At 39.1% G+C, this 22104-nt stretch overlaps 1 protein-coding gene across 3 annotated transcripts; it reads right to left on the reverse strand.

The window, feature by feature from the left end:
• Nucleotides 1–4279: 4279 nt before the first annotated feature.
• Nucleotides 4280–21915, reverse strand: tmod1 (tropomodulin 1). 3 transcript variants are annotated; one of them, XM_007567666.2, is made up of 13 exons: nucleotides 21576–21915; nucleotides 16959–17021; nucleotides 16776–16876; nucleotides 16523–16659; nucleotides 13493–13649; nucleotides 13066–13182; nucleotides 11613–11702; nucleotides 10680–10810; nucleotides 9817–9924; nucleotides 9582–9725; nucleotides 7902–8046; nucleotides 7197–7335; nucleotides 4280–5612 (listed from the first exon to the last, which is right to left on the reverse strand). In XM_007567666.2, exons 4-12 carry the CDS (start codon nucleotides 16643–16645, stop codon nucleotides 7232–7234), a joined length of 1119 nt encoding a protein of 372 aa, XP_007567728.1. In that variant the 5' UTR covers nucleotides 16646–16659; nucleotides 16776–16876; nucleotides 16959–17021; nucleotides 21576–21915; the 3' UTR covers nucleotides 4280–5612; nucleotides 7197–7231. The 3 variants fall into 3 exon arrangements, with proteins under 3 accessions (XP_007567728.1, XP_016534935.1, XP_007567729.1); XM_016679449.1 differs by lacking the exon at nucleotides 16959–17021; XM_007567667.2 differs by lacking the exon at nucleotides 7197–7335 and having other exon boundaries at nucleotides 21576–21914.
• Between the last annotated feature and the right edge of the window lie 189 nt (nucleotides 21916–22104).

Here is a 22104-nt window from a genome sequence, read left to right on the forward strand (position 1 = left end):
TCACCATTGATTCAATGTAGAATCAACACAAATCTGCATGCAGATCCACAGTCAAATGAGTGTTGAATCAACATTGATTCAATGTAGAATCAACCGAAATCCGGATGCAGATCCATAACTGATTCAATGTACTATCAACACAAATATGCATACAAGTTGACATACAGATGATGGTTGAATCAACATTGATATAATGTCAGTTATGGTTGAAACCCTAACGTTGATTCAACATACAAGTCACCGACCACTTTCAATGTTGTTTCAATGTCAGCGTTCAACGTTGATTCAATGTTTCTGGCTGACATTGATTCAATGTTGTTTCAATCATTCTGTGCTATCTGGGTACTTTTATTTCGGTCATATAATGGAGCACAGCAACTCGAGTCTTCAATTCTTGAATCTTCAGCTACCTGCGAGTAACTTTACTGAATGGACAACATGTTACAGACAAAACATACATGTTTTTTTTTGTTTGTTTGTTTTTTGTCATTTTCTATCTGAAGTGGCTGTTATTCTGTAATAATGATATAGTCGACGGCAAAACTTCAACCTCGAACATTTTTCATATTTTAACCATTCATGAACTGTTCTTGTGGGGTTTTTTTTGCTAACAAACCTAAATGGGGAAATATGCTAACGCTCTCTGAAATCATTGTCGTTGCAAAGCCGGTAATAGACGTATTAAAACCTCACCTGGAAAAGCTGACTTCACGTGGGAGAGTTTGAGAAGGACCTCGCTGCAGCAAACAGAAAGGGGCGGAGACGAACCACTGTCAGTTTCATACCTTATTTGGAAATGGGACCATTGCACTCCGGAAGTGAAGGGGGGGCTGTTTCCTGTATTATCCGCAGCCTCCCGTTTTTATTTTCTTTTGAAATATGTGATATATTTTCACCTTTAGGAAGGATTTTCACTCTCAGAATGTATTTGAACTTCAATCTTTTATTTACTTAAGCGCAGCTCACAGTTTTTTTTAACAAATTCCGTAGCTTTCGGTGTACTTCTAAATCTGCTCCTTAGTCGCATCTTTTCGGGCCTACTACTGCCTCTAGTGGCCTGGCGGTGGTAACACAACTAACATAATCACGTTCCTAAATCAGAATACAATGTCTTTATTTACTATTAATTTCGGCATTACTGGCACCGTAAAAGATACATTACCTCATAAAACACCATATTTTTTCGTTTTCTTAAGGATGTAGAGCTAATTAAATGATTTCTCTTCTTTTTTATGCACTTCTTGTTACTGTGCACTATTTTATTTTTATATTTGTATCATGTTCGAATAAAAATTTCATTTCATTTCATTTCACAAACAATACTTTTATACATTATAAATAATATCTGTATATCTCCATCAATTATAGGAGGAAGAAAAGAAATAAAGAGACATGAAAAACAACATGATCAACTATAATAAAACTACCAGGTGCAACGTATACGTAAGAAATTTAATTCAGCAAAAGTCAACAATAAACAAATTAGGAATAACAACCTAGGTTGTTACCACCAGGGTTGTTAAACAGATATAAGCAAAAATTCACATTTTTGTTTTTACGGTGCCATGTATATTATTTTGAGAGACTTTTTATTGGTAGAGTCTTATATATAGGAAAAAATAAGATAAAACTATTTAATCTATCAAGGTGGAAATTTTCTTTCGGCTCTAAAATGATAAATCATATTCATAGAATCACATTATCAACAATTTGTGAATAGAGCAAAACACTTAGCACGCTATAGGTAAATGTTATTTAGTTTGGTTAAGAATAATTATTGCACTGTCAATAAATGACGTCTAATACATGTTCTTAGTTGCCAAAAGAACACAGTAAGATCTTCATGAGCTCAGAGGGTCAAACTGATGAATAAAGAGGATGGATGCTCTCTCCTAAAATATTTCTTGCCATCTCTTCCGTGTTCTTTCAGCAAACAGTTGAGACAGAGTTGTTTTTGGTTTCACCACTATTTACCTGCTGTTATACTTGCCATTCAAAATATTCTTAAAAGATTGTCTGTTAATCTGCAGTTCATGTGACCAAATCAGCTGAGAAGATGGAAAGTTAAAACTTGAGTTAAAATGTTGTTTTAACTTGAGTTAAGTTAAAACTCTAGTTAGAATGTTAAGTTTTAACATTTTAACTCAACAACCTCTAATTGTGTAACTAGGTTGTACACAACCTCAAGTTGGGTAACCCCAAGATCACTAGGTCTTCTTAAAAGGTAGAGTCTCTGAGAACAGTTCTTAAAAATATAGTCAGTGTTTTCAGCAAAGTTGAGCTGACTGTCCAGGAATGACACAAGGATTTTAAAATTTGCCAGTTTCAACAGGTTGGACGTCAAGAGAAACTGGAATCACTTCTTGTTTATGTCATTTAGTTAGCTCTACTTCCTTAAGAAAATGGAAAGGTATGTTCTTTTGTGAGGAAATTTATCTTTTACTGTTCCAGTAATGCCAGAATTAATAATAAATAATAAAGACTTTGTGGTATTCTGATTTAGTAATGTAATTAGATTAGTTGTGTTACCACCACCATGCCTCTAGAGGCAGCAATGGACCCCGAAAAGATGCGACTAAGTAGCAGATTTAGAAGTACACCGAAAACTACAGAATTTGAGAAACTGTGAGCTGCGCTTAAGTAAATAAAATATTGAAGTTCAAATACATGCTGAGAGTGAAACTCCTTCCTAAAGGTGAAAATATATCACAGATTTAAAAAGAAAATAAAAACGGGAGACCGCGGATAATACAGGAAATAGCGCCCCCTTTGCTTCCGGATTGCAATGGTCCCATTTCCAAATAAGGTATGAGACTGACAGTGGTCCGTCCCCGCCCCTTTCTGTTTGCTGCAGCGAGGTGTACTTGGAGAGTTTGGGCGCCTCAGTGGATCCACACTTCCGGCTTGTAGATGCGGAAATGTGCTCGTGAGACGCCATCGTTTCCGGATGCGTACAGGAAGGCAGGCGGTGTTTGACGCAGGGCCGGAATTTAGTTTTTCAAGGCCCTAAGATTATATTTACAATCGTATTTTATTTTTTGCCGAATTAGTATTGAATTTCAAGGCAAAAAAGGCATCACATCAAACAATTACTTTTCATAAGTTTGATTTTAAGGACAGTAGGTGGGGCAGTTGGGGGCCGAAGTTCTACTGCAGGGTGGCAGTTGCTCCCCTCTGCCCTTATGATGCGCCCCTTAAATCAAATGTTACTATCTCAGTAACTGAGTAGCATTCTTACCAAACACTCTTTTACTCTTGAGTAATTTCTTGGATGGCTACCTTTAACTTGAGTAAAATATGTTGAGGTAGTTTTTCAGTAAAGTTTTTCAGTAAAGTTTTTGGCAACTGTTCTCACTTCTATCTTTTCATTAAGGATCATTTAGGTTTTGTGACTGTAGGGAAATTTGGTTTAAAAAGAGCAAAGTCAAACACTGTCTCTTTCAGGGGCCTGGTCTTGAACGTCTCCCGTCTTTTCCAGCGACTTAAAGGAATATTTCAATTAAAATATCATGTCATTTGGAGCAAGTTAAAAAAACATATAGATCTGGGTGAATGAGAAATGGGTAAAAAAAAAAAAAAACAGAACAATTAAAGCTAAATATAAATAGGTCCAACTTAGTTTCTGTGAATCACTCTATGCCAATAAATATGCAACTAACCAAAATGTAATAATTTCAAATGATCATGCATCAGACTATAATTGAGTTCAACATTTGCTTTCAAGTATTTCAAAAGCATGCTTTACATGGTTTTAAAAGACTGATTTAAAGATTTACAGGGGTTTATTGGGGTTCATAAAAAGATAATTTTAGGCTGTCTTGTTTTTTAAATTTATGGGAGTCGCAATAAGAAAATAAATACATAAAAAAACACTGACCGTGTACAACTTACTTGAAAAGTCTGCAAAGCCTTTGGTTTTGCAACACTGAAAAAAGACTGGACCAGTTTCCTACGGCTAATACTGTCCGAATGAAAAAGTTTAGACATTTTTCAAAGCACTAAGCTTCCTGAATGTAATTTCAGGATAAGAGTCTCATTTTTAAGCACAGTGGATTTGAGAACTTGTGCAGAAATCTGTTGCAGTTTTATTAGTTTATAACAGTGTAGAGCAGATGAGTTTGATGAGGTCATGATAAACTAATGAAGAGAGAAAAAACATAACAGTGCTATTGCTCCATTCTGCCACCAGGTGTTACTCTGGTCTTAATGTCAGACCGCAGCAGCTTACATGGGGAGGACAAAGACTTTTCTGAATTAAATAATGAACACGCAACAAAACTAAATCTCAAACTTTATTAAACTCATAAACACTTTCAACTAACAACTGTGCGTTCTACATTAAAAAAAGAAAAAAAAAACAGTCAAGCACGAAACCACAAAAAAAAAAAAGAAAAAAAGAGAAGAACAGAGTAGTAAAGTGTTCAAAGTCGAGTGCTTTTTACACTCAGTTACAAATGTTTACATCCATTTTTAACATTTGTTGAATCAGACAAGCTGGTAACAAAGCAGTAATGTGAATTTGAGAATACATGGATTATCTTCCGTAGGATCTATGTTGGGTAAAACTGTTTGAATCTAAAACATGAATTATAAATACAGCTTGTCATTTATGATCACATTCATCTGTGGGTTTTACTAGAGCTTTACAAATTATTAGTTGGGTCGATAACCCCCCCAATTTCCATCCTATGTCACAACGAGACATTCCCACTGATTTAGAGTTGCTCTGTACTTTTTATAATTGAAATAGAGGGAACTATAGTTTATGATGTTAAAATTCCTGAAAATTACAGCTAATCAGTTATAGATGCATTTAAATACAGTAAATATCTTTTGCAACAGGGAGTACTAAAAAAAAAAAAAAAAAAGTTATTCACCAAACCAAAAGAGTAACCTGAATCCATTCAGATATGCATTTTTTTCTCCTGAAGCATTTTTTATATCATTAAGGACAGAAAGTTGCGTCGCCTTCCAGACAAATTTAAGAAAGCGATTCTTTTCGTTAAAAAGCGACAAGTTGTTTTTAAAGCTTTAAATGTTTTACCAGGTCTTTCTCAAATAAATATGGTACATATAAAGTGACACGTCTCAAAATAGAAAGCTTTAAAACCGCAGAAATATGTGCATAATGGAGAATCTGACACAAAAATAATGCGCCACCTCAGAGTTTTAGAACAATTTTTCTGTATATTTTTATTATCTTTTGAGTCTGAGCTTCATCGTTGTCTTTAAAGAATATACTATTAAGTTGACAAGAAAACTGAAGGGAAGTAACATTAATGGCATCACATCCCTTTAACAAAACATAACAACACTGATGTCACAAACCAGAAAAAAATGACCATTTATTTTCAAAAGTAGACTCTTATTACTGACACAAAGCGTGCATCTCCTGGTTGGTGAGCAGAGAGCTGCTGCTTTTAAGGTCTTAGCCAATCCAGATGCACAAAATAATCATTTTCACAAGATTTACCAAACGATGAGGAGGCTGATGATGGAGGTCAAGGACGATTGGAGGAGGATGAAGGTAGCCATTGTTTGTTTGTTTGTTTTTTACACATTTGTCCGACACTTTGGGAAGATGGGTCCTCCCTCAAGCCTTCTCTTTCTTACTGCAGACGGAGAGAACAACTCAGAGTTACAAAGATAAGCCAAGCACAAAACTAACAAGAATTTGATCAGATATGAATTTCACAAATCTGGCCTGTATGGAAAGGAGGGAAGAAGAAAGCCATTTTGTTTAGAAGAAAAAACATGATAAGTGTTATTTGCAGTTTGCCACAGGTTATGTAGAGGACACAGCAAGCGTTTTGTAGAAGCTGCTCTGATCAGATGGGACCAAATGAATGAGAAAATGTACAAAGTGATGAGTGCACCTCATTCTGAATAAACCATGCCTTCTGTAAAACACATGGAAGAGTAAAGTTTGAAAGAGCATCAAGATAGGTCTTATATTAAAGCAGAGACATTTCAAATTGCATTTAGTCGTTTACAGAAAAGAAACAGCTGAAAAGCAGAGAGTCTTTCAAAGAAATAAAAAAAAATCTCTGAAACTGGGCAGTGGGAAAACAGAGAAACAAAGGAATAGAAATGTTGAAAAAAAAAGAAGAGAAATGCGAGATACTGACCAGAAAATATAGAGAAAAAAACCATGAACAAAAGGTTTTATTTTGAAAGGAGCTGAAAGTTGAACACCCTTTGAACAACCGGTGCCATGAAGATCCTCAGGGTTACATACCAGCAAATGAATATCCAATGTAGTGCTAATGACTCAGAACTTCATTTACTGTCATTGTGCACGAAGAAAGCACAGCAAAATTACTTTTGCAACATTTCTACTTGGTATAAAAATTGTATTATATTATTATCATTATTAAAATTAAATTTTGGGGGGATTTGGCTCCAGGTACGGTCACTTCGGTAACAGAGACGTTAGTGATTGCCATAGATGGAAGGCATTTGATCAGACTACTTCCAGGTTTCCTCTGTTTGAAAGCTTTACAAACATCTCCACCAGCAAAATACCCAGAATTCAATAGGTCGGGGTGGAGAGGGATCTACCACAATGATCTGAGTAGTGTGGCAGACTGAGTAGACTGCGACCCAATCTCAGATTATAGACGGATGTCAGTGTGAGTGGGTAAGAGTTTGTATGCTTGAAGCTAAACAAAAGACCAATGACTCATTTCTACGATTTTTATTACAAAAACAGATGACCAGCATCCAGAAATAACTATCCAAAGGTCAATTTTGTTGTTTGCCAACCGCCAAAGAAACATCAAAGAAGAAGAACTACTATCCAAAGGGTGATCCAGTTTTAGGGTACCGAGCGCACCAGGAATGTAAATGAACAGAGACCCGAGCACATCAAGAAAACAGAAAGGTGGGACAAACCCACAGCAGAACAGAAGAGACGTCTTTAGATTTCTGCAGAAAAGCTAAGTAAAAAAGTGATGCAGATCAGCAATGAAGCCCGAGAAGACGAGGCATCCAGAAGCTGCATCATTAAGTGGGATTGTTCTGACGCTCTTGAAAAGCCAGGAACAACAGGATCATTAAAGAGAAAAGAATCAATGGGAGGCGCTGTGGGAAGGCGAAGCAGAAAAGCTCAGAAGGTGGCAGAGGAACTGGCTGCGTAAAAAAGAAAAAAAAAAGCGAGAGGAGTTGAAGAAAGGGAAAGCTGAGTGACTGCACACCGTGGCGTCTGCGTCTCATTTGGGTGTTTTTGGTTTTACTTAGTCTTGCACTTGAACTTTTTTCCAAAGGCTCTCTCCAGCTCAGGAACGGACAGAGTGAAGGTGAAGGAGCCGTCCGATTCTGACCTGACGACCCGGGCTTTAAGATGACGGCGACGAGGTGGCGGCGGAGGAAAAACAACATTAATTATGGCAGACGGAAACACTTAAAGATTCACATTACAAACCTAAAAAGGATGTTTGCTGACTGACACCATGAAGTTTAAATCCAAGTGTTTATATAAAGTAATCCGTCAAATGACTTGGACATGCAAGAGGGCAGAAAACACTTCCTGCCCTTGTTACATTTTGTTCTCTTCTGTCTTTTCTTAGTTCTTATGTCACGACTTGGGAAGGCTTTGTTTTCATTGGCCGACCCAACCGAGTTATCAACTGATGATATCACTGCAGCTCTCCTATTGGGCTCTGAAGTAGGACTCCAGCAGATAGAGTGGAGATAAGGTGTCAGCGGCACTGACACACGCATCAGCCAACGCTGCCAAATGCAACACACTGCTGACAGACTGAACAGGGTTACACAAGCAGCTCGGGTTTTAAGGGTCTGCCAAGTCCGGCATGTGCATCACAACTTTTACTTTCCCTGAAACGCCCATGTTTGCATAGTGCGGTGATGGATCCTACGTGCGATGTTTGTGTAAAACCCACCCAAGTCGTTGTTGTTCATCATAGCGTTGGAGCCTCGCAGGCGCGGGCCCTGTTGAGTGAAATGATAGCCGAACTTTAACAAGGTGGTGTTTTTCTCCAGGATGCTGGCTATCTCCATCTCCACTTTGTTTCCCAGCGGCTGGCTCTGGAGGGAGGGAGCAACGTAAAGAGAGAAGAAGAAGAAGCAAAAGAAGAAGAAGAAGAGTTAAGAAACCACTGGCATCAGCTTCACAAACTCACTGCTTCAAATTATGTAATCATCAACTTTTAGAACTTTTTTATTTCCACTTTTATTCACTATTCAATAATTATTACTTTCATTTAGCATAAATTCTGCCTTCTGATTTTAGTTAGCAATGAGTTCTATGGTGAAAGATTTTTATTATCAGGTGATATAATGACATTGTTAATCTGATTTTTGAGTATAATTTTGTTCATCACAATCCCGTCTTTTAATTATAAGAAAATATGTAATAAGTTATATTAAACACACCCCCACAGTTCTTATGGGGCATTCACAAACGCGTTTTGTGTGTGGTTTACATTCATAGTCTATGTGGACGCACATCGAGGGCCCACTGAGGTGAGTTTAGAGCGTCTCGTCAGGCACGATTTAAACAGTTTGGAGCTTTGGACGCCCTCAACGCGTCCAACGCTCCAAACTGTCTACGTACATCGACTTTGAGTGTAAACCAAACGTGCCTGACGCTCAAAATGCGTTTGGTGTGAACGCACCATTAGACTTTTTACAGCTTCTCAGAAACTTGTTCATTTCACGCTTGCTAGCTTTGATAACTATGCTAGCTTTGATAACTATGCTAGCTATGCTAGCTTGAGGAACAAAATAGTTTGATAAATTTAACTGGATTTGTTAAATGTATCAGAGAGAAGAACATGGCAAATAACATTTCACAACATTACTTTATACATCTGAGCAACTTATGTTTTATAATAATTTTTGAAAAACAGATTAGATTTGAATAAAAAAAATTGAATTGAAAAATAATAAATGTTTGGTAACACTTTATTTGAAGGGCTGTTCATAAGACTGACATGACACTGTCATAAATATGACATAACACCTGTTATGAACGTGAAGGAGTCTTTATGAATGGTTATGACTGTTGTCATGCAGTGTCATTTGGTAAATAATTACACTTTTAATGCAGAGTTGGCACTTTTAATTGAGTTTTAGTGCAACTTTTAAAGCAACTTTGCATTAAAGTGCTATTTACCAAATTACACTTCATGACAACTGTCATAGACATTCATAAAGGCTTCTTCATGTTCATGACAGCTATGTTATGTAATTTATGATGGTGTTGTGTCAGTCTTATGCACACCACGTCAAATAAAGTGTTACCCAATTTTTCTTTTTTCTTTCTTTATTTTTTTTTCCCATCTTCCCTTCAATTTTCTGCGTTTGTCTGCTACAAACGCAGAGATGGCAGAAAAAGGTAGCGTTTCCCTTTGTCTCCTTCTTCCTAAGTGATAAATATGGAAAAAGAACAAATGCCGAGGCATGTTATGAAAAATCATCCACAAGTGAGTCACTGATGCATAAGTGTGCAGCGTGACACATCACTTTGTAATCTAAAAGGCATTAGACTGAAGTGGTACAAATGGCTTGTGTAAAGTGAATCCGCCCACGGCGAGCGGCATGCGGGAGTCAGCTGGTACCTGATTGTCGATTTTAATCTCCAGTAGTGTGGTGTTATTCTGCAGTGATTCGATCAGGGACAGGATTCCAGCCCCGGTGATGAAGTTTGACTCGACATTCAGACTCTTCAGAGTTGAGTTCACCTTCAGCATCTCTGCCAGTGCCTGAGGAGAAACGGAGCAGGAACTCTGTTAACCTTTTGCTGTGAAGGGATGTTACTTTGTGTCTGTTTCGGTGAAATCCCCGAAGGCTTACAAATGCTACAGGGTCATTGCTCCTTGTTCCAACAATGCTGAACCTCTCCACCACGGTGTTCTTCATCAGTGCTTCGGCATAAGCCTTCAGTATTGGGATGGGGATATTCTGGGTAACAAGGAGAACACGGTGAAACTGCAACATGTTGCACTTTTGAGCAAGACGTTTCAAACACAAATAGATTTACAACCAGCCTATCCACCGGTTTGAATTTAAAACACTTTTCCGTCATAAAAACTGGGTCTACACTTTGACAGTCACGTTACAGCCGTGCAGTTAAACCAATTTAAAAACACCGACCATGTGGAGGAAAGTGAGGCTTACAGAAGTTGCAGCGTCTACCCGAATTCTAGCAGAATTTTCGTTTTCCAAAATACAGGTTTTGTCACAAATGGACATTTACAATGATTCAGTTATAAGCCCGAGACATTAATTAAAAAGAAAAACATTAAAATTATGACACATACACATTAAAACTGAAATGATTTCAGTTTAAAATGTTTACATTTGACCAGGGTTCTATCTTTGTTTTAGATTAATTAACTCTAAGAATGAATTGATGAGACAATACGAAACAGCAAAATGTTTATTTAAATAGTTTAAATCCATTATTTTGGAAAATCATTTGTATCCTATTTTTGTGCAGATGGATATAAAATCAAATAATATTTCATTTTGATAGTACAATTGTAGGACTTGGTGTTTTTTCAAATGAAAAATTCTCTAATTTGGAGAACAATGTACAGAATATATTTGGTCTTTTTCTTCTTTTTTCTTTTCAAACTGTCTGTAAATGTTGCACATGGATTTTTCGACCACATGGTCCGTTGTTGTTGTTATTGCGTGTGATGAAACCTTCCCACCTTTATGTTGTTGAGGTTGACCTCCACCAGGTCAGGATCGTTCCTCTTTACCCTCATCAGCGTTTCCTCGACGTCAGTGGAGTTGGGCTCCTCGTCGGGGACTGGTTTATACTGGGTACACTGGATCACACCTGGGAGGCAACACGAGATTAGCTGCTGTCGCTGTGAAGAAATTAAAAACTGGTTTTGTTACACAAAAAATAAGATATTCTTTACTCAAGTAATTCATTATGCTTTGGGAAGAGGGCCCCATCCAAACCACAAAGCCATTTTTTTTATTTCTTTATTACAGTTAAGTTTATAACAAACACATTGGGATTACCAGGCTAAAATAAGTCAATAATTCTCCTGTTCCCTCCCATTTATCACTGTTCATTTGAAAACCTTCGTGACCAACACTTTCAGCTGGCGGTTCGGATACGGATTTGTTTATCTGCTGAATAAATTTGGAAGTGTTAAGCTCTCACACAGCTTAAAGCTGAGGAAGACCAACACAAAGCGTTCTCCTCAGAAGATATACAACGGGTTTCGAAACGTGTTCGGGTCCAATTGACGAAGAAAATCTGTACAATAGTTTATAAAATTCAATGTAAACAGATGACTCAGTAGAGTCTTTTCTCTTTTCCAGGAGAAAACATGTGGGATTTGAGCCTGAAACAAAGGCAAAAAGCCCCCAAAGAGCTAAAGATAATTGTCTATTTTAAAGTTGGTGTTGTCGTTCTGACTGACTGACTGATTGTTTCATTTAAATCCAGGCCTGCTCTCGTCAGCGTTTCTCTGCCTGGCGCCACATAAACGTGTTTGTGTCAGATGAAAGCTGGTGCTGTCGCGAATGTTTCCATACAATCCTATAAACTTCAAATGAGTTTGTACGTACAGTGTGAGCAGATGTGTGTGTGTGTGTGTGTGTGTGTGTGTGTGTGTTTTACATACTGTTGAGGCCTTGCTTGTTGACTATGGTGCTGCTGGCCAGCGCTTCGTAGTACTGCTGGTTGCTCATCAGGGTGTGCATGCCCAGGATAGCTGAAAAAGCAGAAGACGCCAAAATAAAAATCAATACAGTATTAAATCTGACAGATGAAAAGGCCAAAAGCACTTTCATCTTGGAGCAAACTCCAAAACTTATTTACATTCTTTTCCAGATTCAAATGTGAAACGTTTTAAAATCCTTTTAAAATAAATTTTTGGAGCTTTTGGTTTTTGTTTGTCTGAAGACAAGAGACAAAAATGTGAATGGCACACTGATGAGATTGATAAGTGCATGCACGAACAAAAAAAAAAATGAGTTAAATCATTTTTAGCATGAAAAGAACTTGGAGAGAAAACTGAAACGTAGGACTCACTAAAACAAATTAAGTCGTACTGACTAATGTTTTTTCTTCAGTCAGTTAAAAAAAATGTATAACTAAATATATGCAAAAAGCTGTCAGCAGCTAAAGTCACAAATTTTAAGTCACTAAAAACTCAATTTTAGTGTAAAAAATGCTGTTAATTGCAATTTATTGTTATTAACTAATCAGAATTTAATCCAAAACTGTATATCGACAAAACACAACAACGTTTTCAATTCAGAAATGCTGGCCGCAAATTATTTATGCCGTCCTCAATCATAAATAGATTTTTTTTTATGTTATCAAAACAATCAAACCTGTTTTTTAATGGCTCATAGCTTTGTGCACTTTTCCTTGTTTATTTTTGATGATTAATCCTCGATGGTGAACCTGCAGGTCCTTGATGTTGGAAGGCGTCTTTGCCATCACCCTAATCTTTAGCCACTTCCACAGATCAGGTTTAATTTCAACATCACTTCCAACCAGAAGAAACATCTTCCAAAAAAATCTAAACATTAGCTTGAACCTAAATCTATCAGGGGTGTGAGTAGGTTTGGGCTTAACTATCGGTATGAAATGCAGATTGAGATTAAATGTGACTGCAGGGGTATGAAAATAATCACGATTTTTCATGCCAAACATTGTTCGCCCATGCATCAACAAATGTGTCACGTTTAGTAAACATAGTACCAATGTTTACTAGGACGCAGTATCTTTGTTAACAGAAAAACCTCATTAACAGGAGAGGGATCCTCAAATATTCCATGCAAACACAGAGCGGTGTCATTAGATACCCGGGACGCGGCTCAGTTAATGGACAGAGATCCAGCAGAAGTAGGATAGGAGAAAATGGTGAAACCGATGGAGAGATGAAGGGGAGAATGAGGAGGGAAGATGGAAGGAATGCTAAAGGAAATGGAGAAATGAAGAGTTAATATGAGGGGAAACAAGGGCTGGAAAGGCCAAAGACGTCTTCATTACTCATTACAGAGTCAGCATGTGGAGGACATTTCTGAGGTGTTGCATTAGAGGGGATCCGTGTCGGGATGAACTACCTGCAATGTCACAGAGTTCTGCATCGGAGGCACTGGCCAGGGCTTCCTCCAGCTCCGGCTCCAGGGTCACGTTCTCTATGATGGGGTCCACCCTCTGTTTTGGCACCCACGCCTTTCCTGTGGTCAGTGGGAAAGGGTTTCAGACAAAGCCATTTGCTGCACTGTGGCACCAGAACAAAACAACCGTATCATACCGTCTGAAAGAAGGTCACATGTTGGCCTGAACCGACGTGAAGCTGTAGCTGCACAGTAAGTGTTTTACTGACACGTAAGCAGATTTTGGTTGCAAAAGAAGACATGAAATATTCCAACAGGTTGAGATCCTAAGATGTTTTGTTTCTTCTGATGAAAATCCAAAGTTCAAAGAAATCTGCTTTGCTGTTGTAAAAGGATTAGTTGTTTCTTTAGAGGAAACGTTGGTTCCTACCTCTCTTCTCGCCGGTGAACGGCACCAGGTCTTCTCTGTCAGGATGCTCCTTGGCCTGCTTCTCCAGATGGGCCAGCAGGTTGTCTCTCTGAAACGTTCCTGTTGGTGCTTTCTTGGTCTGGTCCTTCTGTCGAAGGCCGGCAGGCAGCAACGCATTCTAGGCAGGAAAGAAAATTTAGATCGTTTTAAAACTTGTCTTTTTTCGTCTTCTGAGAGAAGAAGACGGTTTTCTTGTTTTTTTCTTAGTTTTGCTGAGGTGTTAAAAGTAGCAGTATGTAACCTTTATGGACAATGTTTTTATTTTTACATATTTGTTAAAGCTGTCGCTATGTCGTGACAATCTGTTGGATAATCTAGCTCCTCATCTTCTCCGTGGTCCTATTGACATCTGCAGAAATACACCAATCCTGGTCAGAAACAACCAATCAGAGCCAGGAGGAGGGTCTTAACGCTGTCAATCATACTTGTGTACACCCTGACCCTTGCTCTGTGCTAGGCTACGGCAGAAAAACAGTTTTCCTGTAACGGTAAGTTGTTTCTCCGCCATCAGCACATTTAGGAACGCTTACCCAAAACTGATTGTCAGCGCAAAACCCTCCTCCTCCTGGCTCTTATTGTTTTTTCTTCTTATTGGAAAAGGAGCTGGACATTTTCTCAGATTATCCGTCTCATATTATATACTGTATACATGATGACAGAAAAGAAAAAGCTCTAACAGCAACCGCTCTCACACTCTTAGCATGATAACAGATATAAATAAAAATGACCACTCACACCGGAAAGACTAAAAAAAACAAAACAACAAAAAAAAAACAGCCACAACCTCATCCATCCACAAATCAAAAGAAAATCTAACTGCCAGAAAAGTAGGATGCAAAACAGATACTGCTAGTAAATATAACTCCCTCATCAATCTTCCTCTTATCTTTCCTCTGCCCAGCGGAGGGATCAAGGAGTTTCCCACACCGTTGCAGCACATTAGTTTTTTCATGATGGACCAGGAGAGAAAACCAGATCTCTTGGAGGCTCTACTTATAGCTCTGTATCTTATCAGGGTTCTCAGCACTCCCAAGCCTCCACGCAGCCCGGTCTGCCTCTCTCTCTCTCTCTCTCTCTCTCTCTCTCTCTCTCTCTCTCTCTCTGCCCGTTGTCAGTCTACCCTCGGGGTTATTCCTCTAAACAAAAGCCGACGTGGAGCAACAATACTGCGGCAAAAGATTTTCAAGAACTTCCTGAGCAATGCGCAGTCGGTGAGAGGCACACTGTTCCTGCCGACCTTTCTTTGGTGTTCTCGGCTCCGGATGACGAGCCTCGGTACCAACTTATTTTTAACAACAGTAGAATCTGTTTCTCTCATCTTACACAGCTAAATCCTTCGCCGAGCCAGCCAGCAACAGGCATGGGCCAGTTCCCGGTATCAAGGTTTAAAAAAACAAACAAAAAAAAAAACAGGATGGTTTAAAAACCAATAACGATCTCTTTAATAAGATTCCAGAGAGAATGCTGGAATGAACAGACTTTTTCTAAATCGTATGGAAAACGGGTAGGGACAGGTAGGTGCGTCCCCCTTAGCAACTATCCACTTCCTGTTATCAGCAAGTGAATTTTCATGTTGGCGAAACATTCAGTTTTAAGATAAATATTTAACATGCTAACTAAACATTTAGTTTGAAGATAAATATTTAACATGCTAACTAAATATTTAGTTTGAAGCTAAATATTTAACTTGCCAACCAAATATTTGGTTTGAAGATAAATATGTAACATGCTAACTAAACTTTTAATTTGGAGCTATATATTTATGATTTTAGCTACATATTTAACTGTGACACATAAATGAATTAATAATATGACTTTAAAAGACAAACCCATTATCACAGCCTAAATAACTCAAATCATTGATGCTAATTTTTGACTGTGTAACTTTATGAATCCACCCCACAGGCAAGAATGTTGATGAAAACTATAGCTTAAATTTTTATGTCAACAAAATCACCCATGTTAGCCGGCAAATAAAAGTTGCTTTTGCCTTGAGCACTAACCAAAGAACACCAAGTATCCGCAGCAGTAAATAAACCAGCATGTTTCAATAGCTATAAACACAAAGAGCCGAGCCAAGTCTAGACATCCAACAGTAAGACAACACGTGTACTCAATGTTCTCCTGATGACAGTATTATTGCGCTCATGTTCAGTCAAAACAGCTGGCAGAGTTGTTTTTTTTTTTGTCCTACGTGGGACTTTTTCAGAGTCTTTACCAGAAGTGATGCAGGACGTGTCTCTCTACGTCACATCAAACGGACATCACATCACACACACATCACACTTCAGCGCACAAAGTAATGTGTGCGCCCCTGACCGTCGGCCCGAACGGGCACAAACAAAATCCAGGCCTGTTTACGTCATGGAAGCCCCTGCAGCTGCTCACCGCTGGCATCCGTCTCACTAACACACATGCACAGTCCTCCACGCTGAGCCCCACCAGTCATTCCCTTGGCATGGAGCCGGGGCTCCTGTCTCTTTACAAGCAGCGAGACATCCATCCTAAAGCTAATATAGCTCCCCTCACAGCCATAGCTCACGATAAGTAACAGTGTGCTGTCAGTGCATGCAGAAATGCTATTAGCGCAAAGACAACACAGTTACCCATGATGCATTGTCTTTTCTGCGGCTGTACACACGACAATAAGAACAAGTTTCAACAACAACTCTGGCAAAAGTATATATACATCTTTTTCACTTTTTTTTAAACATCTTTTTCACTTTTTTTAACATTTCAACCACAAACTTAAGAATAAAAGGAGGAATAAAGTTTGTACATTTTCATATTACTGCTCTGTGTGTGTGTGTGTGTAGTTCATCTGGTAGAAATCAAAATAACTAGCTTCACAGTATTCTAATTAAAAAAAAAAAAAAAAGTTGCCGTGCGTCACGTTAACAGTTCCTCTAAGACAGCGTGACCCCATAAATTTGCAGTGAAGAGAAAGTAATGTGACTCTCTTCGTTGTGGACCAAAGCGTTATAAACTCACGTCAGGATCGAGCTCCTCCAGCTCGTCCTCTAGCCGCTGCAGCTCCTCCTCTGACAGCTTCTTCAGCAGCTCGTCCTCGTCTATGTCCCTGTACTTGTCCATCTCCTTCTTCAACAGCGACATGATGAGCCGCACACCTGGAAACAAACAGCGTCGGTGTCAATACGAGATGATCTCACATATAAGCATTTGGAAATTATATACGAGTTCATCTTGACGTTATTGGTGAAACATATTCGAACTGCATCCTCACCTCCACGACCTCCCCGGACCAGAAAGACGAGACGAAAAAGACAACCGAGCTGGAGAATGTGGACTTAATTTGAAAATATCTAGAATGATGGAGGCAGTGGACTGAAAAGAGGCAAAAAAATACAGATCAAGTACCCGGAATTTGGAAAGAACACCAAAAACAACAATGCTAATTTACATTCACCTCAGTGACGCTCATTCACTGCACTAAAGGCAGCCAGGTGTCCAAACTGGGATGGTGTAGCAGCTGTAAGCAGCAGAGGCAAGAAGGTTTAGGAGAACGGTGTTTTGGATACTTTTAATCATCATCGCATCTGCAGGAGCTCGTTATTTACTGAGTAACTGATAAAAGGCTACACAGAAAACGGAAAACTGAGATGGTGCTCCCTCCTGAAACACACCGTAAACAGACACTATAAAGAATTGAGGCAACTGCGACACAGTGGGGAGCCTATAGCCATCTTGCAATTCAAAGGTTGTAGGTTCGATTCCAGTCTTCACCAGTGGAGTAGTGATGCCCAATCTGGGAACGGCACATAGCCGCAAGTTTCCTTCTCCTGTATCTGTGAGTGTGAATCCAGTGTAAAGCACTCGTGTATATGATTACACTTAAAGGGTCGCAACATCTTCAGGTAAATAACTGCATTACTTATTAAAGCTACAGTGTGTAACTTTTATGAAGAATATGGATTCTTTCTTTCTTTCTTTCTTTTCTTTTTTTTTTTTTACATATTTTGAAAACAATGACTTTGTCATGAGGCAGGTAATCTTTGAAGTAAATCCCATGGCCTGCCTCTCCCAGTTCTAACTGCAGAAATACACGCCTCAGTTTGAAACAACCAATCAGAACCAGGAGGAGGGCCTTAGCGCTGTCAATCAAGATTGGGTACACACTGCTCACACACTCCCTCTTTCTCTCTGCTGTACTATAGTGACGTCTAGACAGCTAGCAATGTCATGAATGCTAAGGCTAGTTAACATGACTGTGCATAAACAGCTTTCCTGAAATGGTAAGTTGTTTCTCTGCCATTACCACATGGAGCTGGTTTACTTTCAGACGTCGGTTTCCAGAGCGTCCCAGAACAACAAAACTGGATGATATTTTTTTTATTGTTTTTTTTGTTGTTGTTTTTTGTACCCAGTTATATCTACAGATGTTTACATTAGTATGGCTGGCATAATTGACAGCGCGAAGACCTTCCTCCTAGCTGTGATTGGTTGTTTTTGATCAACAGTGGTGCATTTCTGTATAGCTCAGGGAGGAGTAGCAGCAGCTTGATTATCTGAGTATCTGTCTTATAACAGTCACGCCATATTGACTGTTTTAACAAATATGTAAAAAACTTCTTCTTTTTTTCTAATAAGAGTCACAAACTGTAGCTTTAAGTATGACAAATATCCAATCCAGCTCCAACGTCCTGGCCCAGCTAATCTGGATTTATAACAAATGAGAGTTTACTAATTATTCCTTTGCTGAACCAGAGACAGCACACTAAGTGAAAGTGTGTTTCCTGCCAAGATGACTTTGGAGACCCACTAATTTGTTTCTGTCTTCAAAAGTTCCTTCAAACGCTACAGCAAGGGAGATGTGTTTAGATGCAGTTGACAAATATGTCCCTGCATGATAATTTTGGAGTCTGCAGTAAATTATTAATCACATTTTTTTTTCATTAAATGAGCATAGATATGATGCAAGCTGCTCATTTTTCTCTGTCTGCCAGCAGGTGTTTTTCCATGGTCAGGAGAAGCTGGGTCAAACCCACCTTTATTTTGTTCTGCTTTCTGCAAGATCAGTGAGAGGACACGTTACCAAAACATAAGATCAAGAACTGGGCTGGAGTCCAAATAACACTGTCTGCAACTCTACTGGAAGACACTGGTGATATCAAACAGACCACTCTCCTGTATCTGAGCTTCTACAAGCCTCTATTCCAGTTTGGGTTTTGAGTTTGTACGTCCTGTTTTGAAGCAGACTGATCCATCTGAAACGGTTTCAACAGCAGAAGTATTTTTTTTCTTGCATGAAATACTGATACGTTTCAGTAGTCAGAGGGGTTAAAAGCTTTTGCAAACTTTCAATTAGCAGGAAAACTGGACAGGAAGCGAGTTTAAATGTCATAAGACTGTCAACTAACAGTGAAGGAGTTCTGTTAGTTGACAGATTCAACTGGAAAATGCTGTGTTAATCCGTTTCATCGTGGTCTTTGTGTGAAGTGGCTCTTAATGGCGTTCCTAGAGCTGTGTCTTTGGTGCAGCGTAGTGGAAATGTTTAAATACATCAGTATGAATGGCATGCTAGTTATAGAATTACATATTCAAGCTCAAATGAATACATAAACCCACATCACATTTTTAGTTAGGTGTCATTTAGCAAGTTGCAAAGAAAATATACATTTTGGGTAACACTGTATTTGACGGGGTGTGCATAAGACTGACATACCATCTGTCATGAACATGAAGGAGTCTTTATGAATGTCTGTGACTGTTGTCATGAAATTTCAGTTGGTAAATAATGACACTTTTAATGCAAAGCGGCATTAAAAGTGTCATCTTTGAATGATTTTGCAAACAGTGTCACTTTAGTGCAAAGTTGACCCTTTTAATGGACTTTCAATGCAACCTTTAGAGCAACTATGCATTAAAAGTGTCATTATTTACCAAATGACACTTCATGACGACAGTCATAGACATTCATAAAGACTCCATCATGTTTATGACAGGTGTTATATCATGTTAATGACGGTGTCGTGTCAGTTTTATGCATACCCCATCAAATAAAGTGTTACCACATTTTGTAACCATCAAGTCTTTTGGTATAATTTTGGCTGGATATTTTGCCCACTTGTTTTTTCAGAACTAGAAGAGTTTACTTAATTTTCTCCTAGCAAGGTCTCGTCTTTTATGCACTACGAGCAAATTTTGAACTGTTAGAAACCAACTATGTCTGTTCATGAAGCTGTTATTTGAGGTGAAGTTAAATATACGGAAGCAATCCTTCATCTTCATTATCAACCCACTTTGTGCAACGTACTACTACTGGCAGCTGAACTAACCCCCAGCATGATATAACCACCACCATGCTCAACATTGAAAGCCTCATTGACAAACACTCTTTGTCCTGGTGGACAAACAGCGCTGTCGTCTGACAATAAAACCTTGGAGAAGCCTTCAGAGTGTCGATGTTTGATTGTGTTTATTTTAGAGAAGAAGCTTCCTTCTTCTTCAGGGACCCCTCAGTGATGTAAAACTAGCTACTCTGTGGGTTATGACTGAAGTGTTGGAGCAGATTTTAGCTTACATCAGGCAAGAGCCGGTGTTGCTTCTGAGCTGAACACCAACATGTTTTAATCTGAGAGTGAGAGGGTCAGATGGTTGAACCTTGGAGACAGTTGAGTTGTGTCAACAGCACAATGATCCCAAAAACATTATTTTCTAAGCCCTTCTCCGCCACGTTCAGAAGAGCGTTTCCACCATCAGTTGGATTTTCTCTGGGCAGGTGGAGTCGAAACCAAAATGCCTAACATGGCGTCATATTAGTGCGACGGCAAACATGACGCACGAGTATTTCTCACGCTTGTCGCAACCAGTGGGGTTTTCCGGTAACCCAAGCAATGAATTGTGTTGTGCGACACCAGTAGATCTACCATAACTGTACCGTTGTTCTGCTGACCTACAACAGAAGAGGTCCCAGGTGTGGTGCGGTACGGGTCAGTTGTTTGGGTCGCTTTTCCTACGGAAAACGGGCAAAATAGCGTATCGAACCACACCGACCCATGGTGTACCGTCCAGTGGAAACGAGCCATTTGTGAACTCTGCTTTTAAAAAAGCTGTGATTGAGGTCAATCACTAAAATATCTTAAGTAGAACATTAAATGCTCAGGAAAACTGGAATTTAGTCACCTAAATAGTAGCTAAACATATTAAGGAGCAATGTTATATCAGTATGCTGCATTACTTCAGCTGTTGAATTGTACAGATTTCTCAAATGGCTCAGTAGAAAACAGCTGAGGGACAACTGGTCTGCCTATGTTAGCTGCATGTCGTAACATGCATAAAAGAGCTTATCTTCTGCATTAAAGTGTCTATTTCACAGATAAACGGTGGGTATTAAAACAATACGTGACATAATGACAGTGTGGATAGATTGAGATATCTGTACACTTCACCAACTTTTGTCAAAGTTGTCAGTTTTTGTTTCTGAAAACAGCAAACTCATTTATGACAGTGTTTTAATTTTGGAGACCCGTGAAGGCTCATGTGTCATAACTTGTGTGGTGAGTGAAATGTAAACGTACTCTGAGCTTTCTTGGACTTGACTGCATTCAAGTCCAAGAAAGCTCAAAATATGTTTCATGAAGGTTACCTCACGCCGCTGGGTGTATGCATGTGGTTAGGTTTGCATTTTGAAATGTACATTATTTAGGAATAAGCATGGTGAATATTGACGGTGAACCAATATGAAACATTGAGAATGAGAAGAATATTCCTCCATATACAAGAAACAATATGCTTATCCAAACTCAAAAGAAAAATCATGGCTGCTCATGAACTAGTTTGTTGTGAAGAGATATATTTAATTTCTATAAACCCTGCAAACCTGTCGGATAAGCAGAAAAATATACTTCCGGCATATAAAGTGAAAGTTTTTCACACATTTTCAAGAAGACGCTCTCTTAAAGCGCTGCTGCTTTTGAATAAAACTTTCTCCATGCAAAATCAACACCGTCAAGTAGAAAAGCATCGTCACCTATCTGACTACTTTATTGCTCGCAGACAGTAATTTTTGCATTAATTTACGTACCTCCTCCGGTGCTATTAATAGACGGTCCGGCTCTACTGGGTGACAGCAACGAATACTTTGACCAGATATGGTTTCCCTTTGGAGCCGCAGTGAGAGCTGCGCTCGGCTGCAGGCGCACAAACCGGGGGGAATCCGCCCGAAATAAAAACCCGCTCCGCTACACGGAACCGGCCATGACCCGTGGACAGAGTGGTTACCGAGTTCAGCAGAAGTCGAGGCGTACCCTCTCCTCTCCCGTCTTTGCTCAGCTCTTAGTGGGTTTTCGGAAAGCTGAGTCTAATCTCCCTAAAACGGCAAAGTCAACTTAGGGAGAGGTGATCCTCCTCCTCCTCCTCTTTCTTCCTCCCCCAACACGAGGCTGCCCTGTCACTCCAGTGATGTCATGAAGAGGCGCTGCGTTCATTATCGGACACAATTGTTTTTGCGGTTTTCTCGTACTGAACTTTTCGATGTCTTGAAACGTCAAGGGGCGTTTCGTACCCGCTTTGGCCACAAGTATGTTCTTTGTATTTAAAAAAAAAAAATCCGC

This window comes from Poecilia formosa, unplaced genomic scaffold (genome assembly GCF_000485575.1).
Source record: "Poecilia formosa unplaced genomic scaffold, Poecilia_formosa-5.1.2 Scaffold211, whole genome shotgun sequence".
NCBI lineage: Eukaryota > Metazoa > Chordata > Actinopteri > Cyprinodontiformes > Poeciliidae > Poecilia > Poecilia formosa.